Here is a 12351-nt window from a genome sequence, read left to right on the forward strand (position 1 = left end):
TGCGGAAAAAACAGACACTGAGACATGAGACTGTGTTGGCTTAAAGAGAGCCGTCCTTGGATTTGAAATACTGCTGAGTTTTAGGTGAATTTGGCAAGGTGCATGATCTGAAGAGTGAGGAGTGTTGCCAGGTGGATGGTACACATTTTTTGGGTGATTGAATACCTATAGGCAAATGAAAAAAATTAAAACAGCTTAATACTGTATCTACCACTCATACAATCACATATAAATTTATATAAAGTCCATACACAACCCATATATTGAATAAAGTCCACCTTATTCCAAGTGATTGTAGTTATTCCACACAGTAAAGCAGGAGCAAAAAAAAAAAAAAAAAATATAGGCGATTCTCCCATTCATATAAATGTACTCCTATGCGCTCCACCACTATGAATTACCAACAATAGAGGCTTCTTACCAAATATGTTGGACCTTAAAATTATAAATTGTCAGACTCGCTTTTGAGAAATACACCTTTCACAACTCTTCTCATAGGGTCTACAGGCCAGCGCACTTCCACTCATAGCAATCGTTGTTAAAAGAGAAAATTAAACACCTCCATAGTGTAGTAGGTTAAGAACATCCTTTATTGGACTTAAAAAGGTTTTCAATAAAATCCAGCACAATTTTACAAACTCTCTTGTAGTGCAAAAAGCAAAACAAATAAGCTGATGGTTTTGAAAACGCTGACTCTGACTGGCTAGCGTGTGTGATGTCATCACGTCTAAGCCATGCCCACAAACAACGTCTTTGGGAGATAGGCCTATACATGTTATTGTATGAGTACTAGATATTAAGTACTGCTTTTAAATTTTTTGATTTGCACCTGTTAATTGGTATCACAATTTTATAGTAGCTGCTACTACTTTTTTGACAGGGAGGATTTTAATTTGTTGATTATATTTATGTAGAGGCACTTATTTTATTTATATAAATTACTACACTATATGTTTTCTTCTTTCTGGGGAGTCCATTCGGTGAGGAGATCAACAAGTGAAGAACAGTGGAAGGATAATATGCATAAATGCAAGAATTGTTTGAATTGAGGGTAAGGGTAAAAGTGGTGGACACCTGAGTTTTTCACGTGGTGGAGATAAGTTTGGCACATTAATATAAATTTTGATGTGAGCATGATTATTTGGTTTTATTTACTAGAGAAGATTACACTATATGCAATTTATATATTTTTTTACATGGTGGGAGAGAGAGACAGAGTCAAATTAGAGATCTACATATAAGAGAAGACACAAGTGTATGGTCTCAAGTGCTTGATTCATCACCTGGTGAGAGCATAAGGAGAGTATAAGTTCAGCATGGAATTTTTCCTGTGACCTTGGAAAGGAACTCTTAAAATTTGTGGACAGTACTCGAAGTGCTCATATCCATATAATATTTGGTTTACATAGATTCTAAAGTAGATCTGTAGTCAAATGTTAAAGTGATAGTAAAGGCTAACTGTAAGTGATCCAGCAAGTCGAAGCTTCTGGATCCTGTGACAGACTGAAACAGATTAAAAATAAAAGGTATGTACACATATCATTTTTATACAGGCTATGCAGCCTAGGTGGGAGGAGGAGGGAGGCAACATTTTTATAATTAACCTTATCTTCTGCTTTAACTTAAAAGGAATTGTACTTTGTTCTAAAGAGGCTTGATCATCCCCTCCATTGCTACTATTTATCTTCTCTGCACTGTAGAGCTGCCCCATTTGCCCATTGGAGCCTGACGAAATTCCTTGTGCATTTGGATACGAGAGAGCAAGTGACTCTCTACCATTCTTCCTTAAAGAAGCACTTGACATTAAAGTCAAACCAAAGACATTGCTAGGATTATGGAAGACCTGAGGCACCCTGTGGACAGGAGGAAGCTGGTGCCATGGTGAAATGTAGGTTTGCACAAATTTTGCTAATCGTGGAAGGGGATTAAAGGGGCATGGTTAAAAAAAAAACACCTGAACCTAATCACTATATACACAGCACACATATGCTATAGTCCTTGTGCTCACAAAATAGGTTTTAATTACACAAACAACAGCCTCAGTAACAAACCTCAGTACAATTTTAAAATTTAAATTCTTCCATTACATATGTTTTTCTACACATTGCCTACCTTGAAGAACCTGATTAAAATAGTTAAATCTAGCAACTTTTGAGATAATAAAAACTTTGGCGTGTTATACAGAGTGTAGCGATCGGGAGTACGTAATGCATAGAGTGCAGGAACACACAGTGGAGAAGGAAACTCAACCAGTGCATGGGGTCAGGAACATGTTATCCACAGAATGTAGGGGGCAGGAAATGGTAATACAGCTTATAGAGAAGGTTGATTGTTGTGCATATGTATTGCATTCTCCTGACCACTGCACTCTGTATATTGTGCCATACATTGCATACTCCTGACCACTGTGCTCCACAAGTGCAGTGTTCAGGCCTGTGTAATGTACTGCTTGGTTTACTGAGTGAGAGCCTAAGAGTACACCCCCTGGACCTTTTCAGTTACACCCTAAGCAAAAACTCCCTGCCAAGAAAAAGTCTTACCCCCCCAACACAAATCTCCCTGGCCACCACCCCACTGGCCTCTTTCAACCCACAGGTCATATTTCCCTGCATGATGTTAGGCAATCAGTGCCTTATAAGCATATATCTTTGCTAATAATATTAGTCTTTTATTAGTGAGTATTAGTAGGAAACGTATTCAACTGAATGAGCATTGCTGAGAAAGCTGATAAATCCCCTACTTGGCATATCATAAACCAGATGTCAAACAGTGCACATAGCTTCCTCCACCTTATCTACAAAATGTAAAGAATGTTTTAATATATGACAATAAGTAATTAAGTCTGACCTTGAAAGTTACTTGAGTGGGATACGTATGGGAGTTAATGAATAACTCCCATATTTACTGAGAAGACCCCTAGTGGCAGGAAATCCAACAGGCTTCAGAGGTCCTAGAAAGAGAGAATAGGTTTTTAAAAATAATCTACCAACTATATTAAAATTGACATCAAGTGTTCTTAAACTTCCAGTCAAACACAGAACTTGAATAAGGTATAAAAAGGGAAGGTTTTACTCACAGCAATATCCTAATTGTTCAGTAGTCTTTGGGGACAGTGCACAACTAAGTATATGCCTTGCCACTAGCAGGTTGGACACTAAAAAAAAAAATAGAAGGCTGCCTCCTCCTAATAGGCTATACCCTCCTGGACAGACAGATAGCTTCAGGAGTAGAAAGTGAAAAGGTACATTTAGGTAATGAGAAATGTAGATCATTACCACACCGAGTCTTAACTATAGAATGTAATTTGGCCAGTACCTATTTGACCCACTGGAGAAGGGCCACCTGTGTGCTGGTCTACAGCTTTCTGCAGGATAATCCTAATAAGCAATTTACCAAGGTAGCGAAAGAGAAATAAAGATGTGGTAGAGAAAAAGTGGTCCCTGGTTCTAAGTAAGGCCATGGCCTTGGTCCCATAAAGCCATGGCAAGGCCATGCACTTAAAGTAAAGTTCCTCACTGAGGTGTGCAGAAAACCAGAAATTCTCACTGTTCAAAAACTCCATATAGAATTTCTAGGGCCAAATAAAACTTTGAAAACCTTGAAGTAGAACAACTCTCACAAGAGTATGGTGGAGAGATGGAAACTATCTTGTGGTCAGTGAAGATTACCACTTTTTCCCAGATGTCAGTGATGTTGTCAGGACAGCACTTGGTAAATATCAACAGTCTTCCCATCACCTTTTTGGCTAAATATAGGGACAGACCTTCATGTGGATATAGATTTATCAGACACCGTATTAGGCTTGGTAAGCTTCTATCTAGGTTCAGAGCTCAACTCTGAGGCAAAAAAAAACATCTTCGAGCAAAATCGCATTCCCCCATGGTGTCTTTAATATCTAGGAAGGCCCCTAGAAGACAGACGTATGTGAATTGCCATACCACTAGGACCTTTGAGGGGCTTGTACTGCAAGCAGCACTTAAACCAAAGAATCCTCCACATAGCAAGACACAAAAAGATAGTGTAGGAGATTAGGTGAGCAGCATCTACCATAACAATCACAGGAGCTTGCTGGCCTGCACCTGCAGGTCAATTAAACATGGAGAGGATTTTTCAGGACTCTCTGGCCCATTTGGCTGAGGCCGTGTTCACCCGTGTGGAGAACATGGGCCTGAGTGGGAAACCTGCAGTAAAGAGCAGCTTTGTAAGGGTTTCTATTTTTTCTTGAAGCATGCAGAGTTGGGAACTGTAATTACTTTGGCATTGCCAAGGCGGGATACCACTGGGAAATGTAGACATGCAGAAGAGACTTCAGAATGTGCTCAATCAGCTATTTTGATGCTGAAAAGGAGTGTGGAGCACTCCATCGATTTCCTGATCAGGGAATGAACTTAGAAAAGGTGCTTGCAGAGCATAACAGTGCTGTACCAGTGAGCTGTTCCTAGGAGCAGAATGACTGCTGTTTTACAAGGGTACACAGCGGAGGTGATTTAAAAAAGTGGGTTAAGGAGACCCAGACTTCTCTATAGGGACACAGCAGCACCCCACCCCCCAGGAATATCCTCTCTCACCACTCAGAGATGGGTGCATTTTCAGCAGTGAATACCCAATGTTTGATGATCACAGCATGGATTCTAGGCTGCAAATAGTTCCTGTCCACAAAGAGTAATAGAGGCTGCTGAGACTCTTCAAGGTTTGGTGGCCAAGAGATGATGAACATGCATGAGATCACTTGTTCACAGTGATCTTAGAGCAGAGCTTGCAAGATTTTGAAGCCAAAGTAGGACATAATGTAAATGGCTGTAACGGTGAATATAAGATTTAGTGAATTTGTGTGATAACAGAAAACTAATCTAAACTGGCTCTGACAAGGGTATAGTCCATGAGAAGGAGCCAAGCCTTCTATTATCTTAGTTTCCAACCCCCTAGGGGCAGGGCATTTACTCAGTGGATTACCCCCAGTGAACACTAAGAAAAAAAAGCTGTTTGCCATGGTCTGTTTTTGCTTTTGGATGTACAAATTAAAAAAAAAAAAGTTTATATATTTTCCATATACCATTGAACCTCAAATAGGAAGGCTGTCAGGCATGCACTACTTCTGTGGGTTTTAGATAACACTGTGGCTGTAACAAAATGCGCTTTGATCCAACAAAGCTTAAAAACAGTAAATGATACACTAAAGTGCTCAACAGTTAATGAGCTAGTACACTTTACTGGGGATGTTTCTCTGCACCGGAGATATCCTTGAACATAAAGTCCACCCAATAATTATATTTACTTTTAAAAGAAAGTTGGTAGGAAGGGCCATTATCAGAAAGAATAGTTTTACAACCTATAAAATTAACTAATATGGACAATGCTTAAAAAAATGATCTATGATTCATAAAAGGCCCTTTTGCATCAGTAGAGCTGCATTCACTCTATAGTATTGTAATTATTGAAAAACAAAAACCATGAACCATACATGCCAAGCCATTCATTGTTAATGCCACCCCAAATGCAACCAAAGTGCAACAAACACAGCAATATGCGCTGTTAAAAATGGAAGAGGCTTAAAAATGTTCCTGAGCTAGGTTTAGCACGTTTGTCGCATGTAGGGCAACCCATGGAAAGGAAACATATGCGAGTAGTGCAAAAAGACGCACATATGCGTAACGCCTAACGTTGCACATCATAGTGTAAATGGGGCCTAAATTGTAGTTTATGGAATAATGAAATTTATTTATAAGATTAGATATTGGAAACAATACTGACATATCGCTGTTATCTTCAGCACATCTTTATTCTTCAAAAATACAATATAAACCAGTATTGTAGCCAAAGTAATTTACATATGCCACAAAAAACTTCAAAGCACATAGGAAGTAGGGAGATTTTAGGTAAGATTGAAATTACAGTCTATCAATTACAAAAGTAATAAATCAGCAAGGCATACAGTTTAATAAAAAACGACTCCTGACTTACCTATCTGGAGTTTTGTATAGTCTGTGAGCACCTTTCCTGTGACTAGACGCCGTTCTTTAGGACTGTTTTTTCCTAGACAGAAGGCAACTTTCATATGTTTTTTCCTTTCTTGCAGTATTGATGTATCACAGTGGCTGTATCGTTTTACAGCTCTTCTCACTTTCCTTAGGCACATTTCATATCTACACTGGAGTGCGTTTACTTTTTTAAAACACCGGCGTTTGGTAAGAATTTTGCCCACCCGAAATCCATATTTTGTGCTAAAACTAGGGTTCAATTCCAAACCTGATTTCACAGTACACTTGGTGCTCCTATCAGAAGATATTTCATTTGAAAGTAACATTTTTGTTTCCTTACTTCCACATTTTGTTAGAAAAACTTTGCAGTCTTTAATGCATAGTTTGTTGGAGCATTTAGGTTCAATTTCTCTTAATGCCTTTGTATTTTTATTGGAAAAAACTGACTCAGCGTGTGATGGTAGTGAAGACACTTGTACTGTTTCAAGGCTAGTAGAAGGTTTAAGATCATCTTTGGTTAACTGCATAGTTTCTTTGACGGTGGATTCTGCAGCATCAACTTTTGTTCTACAAAACTCCTGATTTAAATTCTCACCAGGACATGAAAACTTTACAGAGACTTCTTTGGTTTTATCACTGCTACTTTGCAAGATATTCATATTTAGGATTGTTTTGCGCTTGTGCTTGCCTAAATTTAAGGAAAGGCTTTCAGGTTGGACAAATTTAGAAACTCGATGAAGTTCTTCTAAAGTGCTAGACTGGGTCAGCTGCATGCACGGTTTCAAGTATTTTTTAGAAACTGAAAAATGATTGCTGTGTTTTGTTTTTCTTTTACAACCCTTTTCAGTAATTCTGTGAAGAGGTTTGCGAGCATTAGCTTTTCTCACTATTGAAAGGGACTGCGTTTCTGTTGTTTGCATAAACCAGGTAGCAAGGTCATTCATGTCACATTTTTTCTTAAAAAGCATCTGAATGGGTGACCTCGATTCTGAGCTGGAGCATTTCCAGAGTGGTGACAACTGTGTTTCACGGTCTTTCTCTACATTGTTCTCACTGACCCACGTCTTTGCAATATGTTCATACCTGCTTTCTAAATGGTTTAACAAAGTCTCATTTGACGTTGTTGCAGACCACCACTCAATAGCAGTGTCAGCCTGTAGATCAGGTAGATCAGGATCTGTAGAAGTACACAGACTTTGATCTTCATTATCAACACTATTTAAGTGTAGTAATGGTGGCTTACATTGCGGCTTGTAACTTCTCAATTTCTTTCTGTAATGTTTATTTTTGCAAAAGCTATGCTTTTTAGATTTATGAAACAAGGCACATCTTACAGAAAATTTAGACTGGGAACCATAATACAGTGCAAATAATGGTGACTTTTTGGATCTGGTCATATAATTTGACAAGGCCTGTTTCCTAATCATTCGGGATTTCAAAATTGTTTGCTTCTTTGGTTTTGTTTTTTGGTTGAGGTCTTGCTCTGATTGAAATTTTCCCAAGTTAAAAGTGTTTTTACCATCATCCTGTTGAACATCTGACAGAGATTTGATTTTGTTCTTTGTTTTTTGCTGCTGTGAACTGCATTCATTAACCACACACAAATTAGGAACAGTGGAAGGCTTCTTCAGTTTCTGGAGACGTGATGAAAATCGTAGTGATATTTTGCAGTTTTCCCTTTCAAGTGGCATAGTATGGTCTCCCAGGAGTCCGACATTTGCATTGGATATCACAGAAGACTCCAGAATCTTGTGCAATTTTTTAATTTTAATCTGAGTACTGGATATATTTTTGGCTACATATGTTTCAGTGGTACTTGATTCTCTGAAATGATCTGCCATTTTAGAGCGGGTAACAATTTTGCTGGTCTTATAAGGAATAGAAATCTTTAGGTCATTTTTCATTTTAACAGGCATGTCCTTGTCAAGATTCTTTGACCTTGATTGTTTAACAGTTGATTTTCCCACATTTCTCAGGATGTGACGACCAACCATTTCGGACCCTAACAATTTTCGCCTCACAGTGTATGCATCTTTCGGATGATTCTGAGTAGTTACACAAGCTTCAGATGGACTTGAAGATGCAATCACTTTGCACTGTGAATTATGAAAGTTGTTCAGATTGTCAGATTGGCTGAGACAATTTGGCATTGCATTTTTGCTTTGCCCATCATTGGACGGTTTTCTTAACATAGTCATTGGCTGGTGATCTCTGTTGTTATGGGGAGTATACACAGGACTTAAGGCATATTTTTCTCCATCTTCAGATTCAATCTTAGAAACAAACATAAGTTTAATTGGGCTAAGGTATGTGTTCTCGGAAATCCTACATGATACAGAATGAGTTATAGATTTTGAACTTAAAGCTAAATCACCTTGGTTTTTTTGTGTTGCTGATCTCAAGGTTAGATGATTGCTTGACCTAACAGCTGTCAGTGGTTTTATTGACAACTGGCCTGATGGCAACTCAAGTATTTCGCCTTTATTAGTAATGCTTTCTCTAGTTTCACAATTGTTTTTGCTTCCTTCTGGAATTTGTGTACCAGAACCAATGGTGTTTTCCAAACGTTCTACTACTACCATCAAGTGGGCATTTCTTGCTTTATCAGTAGTATTCCTACCAAACAGTGCATCACTTTTAAAGTTCTTTAAAATCCCTGAGTTGTGTTTGATGGTGCATTTGCAAAATAAATTAATGTTTCCTGGAAAAGAACACTGGCCATGAGAGACATCACATAGTTTGCATTTTCCCAAAATATTTTTGGAATATCTTTTTAAAGGAATGTTGCATTCAAAAAAAGAATCTTGGTGAGAACGTATTTTATGCATATTTACATTTTCTGTGGCTGAAAATGTTGAGTCTTCGAGTAAACATAGCTGATTATTTTTGACACAACTAACATTCTTAGAATGTATTCCTGATTTACTATGAGGTAGTTCTGTTTTATTTTCTTGTGCGGCACTCTCTGTTGGAGTATTGTCAGGATCCTTTGTGACTAAAATGTCACAAACCTTCTGTTTTTTATAGCCCACAGCCTTAGCCATATTCTCAGTTGATTTCTGCAAATCTTTCTCATAACCATTTTTTTCCTTAGGAAAAGTGCCACAGAAATTAGGTTTGCTAGTACATTCCATTGACTGACTGCTAGGCAAAGAGCAACCAAATATTGGTGACTTTTGTTGGCTTTTTTGGAATCGTGTTTGAATCCCTGTATCCTCTAGGCTTTTTGTATCTTGGTTTAGCAGCTCTGCAAAATTGTTTGTTTTAGAATTGTTTAGAAGGTGCTTAATTAAATTTCCAAAATGTACTGAGCCAATCTTACATTTGTCTTCAGAACTTTGAGTAGTTGCATTATTTTCTGTAGACATAAGGTTTTTCCTTTCTCCATCAATGCCACATGATGGATCCTTAGTAATTGAACTTTTAGACACAGTCTTGTGGGTTCCTTCGGTCTGGCAGGATTTGTTTTTTATAGAAACGGGTGATGCTGGTTGATTGCAATATTTCAAGTCACTTTTTACCATTGTCCCATCCAAACATGTTGCAACTCTTTGTAACTTCAAACGGGGTAAAGATGAAGAACAACTGATGGCACGGTACCTACTAGAACAGTGAATAAATAATTTCTTCTTTTTTGAACGTGTATTTATGCAGTGCAAAACCTGATCACTGGATGTAAGGTGCAAATCTCCATGTTTAATGGGATTCAGTTTCACAGTTCCTAAGGCTAAATTAGGCCACGTAAGGCGTAAATCTTTTAGGCGGACAGACAGATAAGGCAGATTAGCAGAGGATGCTTGCTCCTTAAGACTTACACAGTTACTGAGTTTTTCATTTGTGCAAGAGTAAAGTACAGCTGGTGATTTGTTTGTTCTTTTAGATGATTTTGCTTGTTCATAAACTTGTAGATGGCCACAGCAAACCTGTGAACATGCTTTCTGTTCCTCTCTTAAAAACTTCAGCATACGTACTGATTGCTGTTGGTGGTACAAACAGTAAGTGGCTAAAACTTTAGTTAAAGCAGTGTTTACTTTCGGACGTTTTGTCACTTTCTTGAGTTTCCGTAAAAAATAACCATTGACGACACTGTAAAAAACAAATGAGAGAAGAAATGAATTTAAGATATATAAATATTAGCCTTATATTTGTAAATAGACAAGGCATTAAAGACACTAAAGTTACTCCATACCTCTACAAATTCATTTTGTGGGATGATCATAATATGTACTAGCATGCTGGCAGCAGGACCTGATCTTGTAGCATGGGGTTTGGTGAGAGTAGGCAGCAGGACCTGATGTTGGAGAGGGGAGGAGGCAGAGAGCAGGCAGTGGAATTTGATCATGGAAGGAGAGTGGCTGAGTAGAGGCAGAACCTGTTCAATGGAGAAGAAAGGGGGGAAAAAAAGAAAGCAGTAGGGCTTAAGCTCCAGTAAGGGATGGATGATGCAGTTGGATTTTATTGTGGAGTGGAGGAATTAGAAGAGGAATCAAGGCCCAAAAATGGAAGTGGAATTGGATGTGGGTAGAAAGGCAGCAAAATTTGAATCCTTGATTTTGAGGGATTTGGAAGGGAGTAGAATAGCAGCTAAACAGTACAAGGAGATTGGACACCAGGAAGGTGAGAAGGTGAAAGTGAATGATAAGGGCAATGTGCAGGTAAAGAAGATAAAAAGAGTAGGTACTGGATTCTGAACTGCCAACTGCAAACAGGAGAAATAGGCTGAGGACAAATAAGCGAGTGTTGAAATGGCATAAAGAAAGCACTGAGCATGCGCAGAAGAGGTAGGGACAGTGGGCAATAAGCAGCAATGATGAGCAGGAGGACAATACACCAACATGAGAAAGAGCATGGAATAGAGAAGAGGACTGCGATGCAGCTAGAGCAGGCAAACTAGAAGAGACTCATAGGAAGCAGGATCTGTAAATTACCAAGAGGAGAGGAATTAACAGTGAAAGAAGATAATAAGAGTCAAGACTTGAAGGTAAGCAAAAAAGACATAGGCAGAAGACATGGCTTCCCGCTACAGTACTGGCTGTGCATTGGGGCATTTGATTTTGTTATTATTTGGCTTTATGTGCCTCAGGCCTAGATCTTTGCTTCTGCCACACTCTCGGGTTCATTTTGAGACCATAGGTAATACATGAAGACTATATACCTTCTGGGAACATCCTTATTGTGTTTAATTTGAGCTCTCATAATATGCTGGACTGTGTAACCTTTACTTACATGTAAAAGGAAAACGGCAATATGTGCATTTTATTCATGCCTATTGCAGAACCTGCATGTTCAAAACGTTTTTAAGTTTGGGTAGAACAGAGAAGCTCCATTCAGGAAATCTCTCCAAACAGTACAAAGGCAGCTATACAGGCACAGGTGAAAGGTTAAATTCTTATTTATATTTTTGTTTTTAATGGTATCTGCATTCCATTAATTCAACATTCTTGAGTGAACCCCCACATTTCTGGAATAGGAAGCAAGAGATCTCCCCTATGGGGGCATGGGCAGCATCTAAAAATGTGTTAGGGCTTCGGAGCCTTCTCACACTGTTGGCCAATATGCTGTTATTGTTTCTAGTCTCAACTCAATATGCCTTTACTAAGAAGTATGATACAAAAATAATTTACTCTTCTTATTCATACTGGAGACTGTGGAGACTGTGGTCAGAGTTATATCATATACATTTCTAATCATTAGAAAAAAAAAAAAGTGTGTGTATATCTATATACCTATCTATCTCTATCTCACAGATTTACAGAACAACAAATTATCTGACAAAAGTACTGCCAGCAAGATCCTGTACAGCAGCAGCAGTCCTGAAATGTTCCCATACAGCCTACAACCCACCTAACTTATATTTTATGTTGAGATATAGTCAACGTATAAAAGAATATCAGAAAGATTTGTATCACTGATTTAACATAAGAGTTACAATAACTTGATTATAGCATACATGTACAGGATGCACAAGAGCAAATGGAACTAGCAGACAGTTTGAACAATACTCAAAAAAAAAAAATGCAGATGACTGAAAACTACAAACTTCCAAAACATTAATGTATATATAAAGAAATATCTAAACAGGAAAACATACCTACCTAAGCTCAGAAAGCTATCAAATATCTATTATTCTACACCCCAAAAAATACAATTAAATATATAAACCTTTTTACCATATATTCCATAACGGTTAATAAACATTACCATTAATAAAAACAATCAAACCAACCACAGTCACTCACATGCCCATTAAGGTGGTAAGATGCATATGGATCATTGTCCACAATTTCAGGTATGTGTATGTTGGCAGGTCACCATGGTATGCAACGTGGTTACGATTAGTGATCTTTGCATTGACGCACACTGGGATTTTTTT

At 38.1% G+C, this 12351-nt stretch overlaps 1 protein-coding gene across 3 annotated transcripts in view; it reads right to left on the minus strand.

The window, feature by feature from the left end:
* The window catches only part of LCORL (ligand dependent nuclear receptor corepressor like), a 146684-nt gene that overhangs the window by 19321 nt on the left and 115012 nt on the right, over positions 1-12351 (minus strand). For 2 of the 3 annotated variants that reach the window (XM_089677463.1, XM_089677464.1), the window contains exons 7-8: positions 5962-10064; positions 2848-2950 (exon numbers count right to left, since the gene is read on the minus strand). In XM_089677463.1, coding sequence (XP_089533589.1) covers positions 2856-2950; positions 5962-10064 — 4198 coding nt within the window. In that variant the 3' untranslated portion in view covers positions 2848-2855. Of the gene's footprint in view, positions 1-2847; positions 2951-5961; positions 10065-10167; positions 11639-12351 lie in introns of those variants that run through there. The other variant, XM_089677466.1, reaches the window with a different exon arrangement.

The sequence above is a fragment of the Staurois parvus genome, unplaced genomic scaffold (assembly GCF_062004578.1).
Source record: "Staurois parvus isolate SC_StPar_1 unplaced genomic scaffold, SC_StPar_1.0 ptg000186l, whole genome shotgun sequence".
Classification (NCBI taxonomy): domain Eukaryota; kingdom Metazoa; phylum Chordata; class Amphibia; order Anura; family Ranidae; genus Staurois; species Staurois parvus.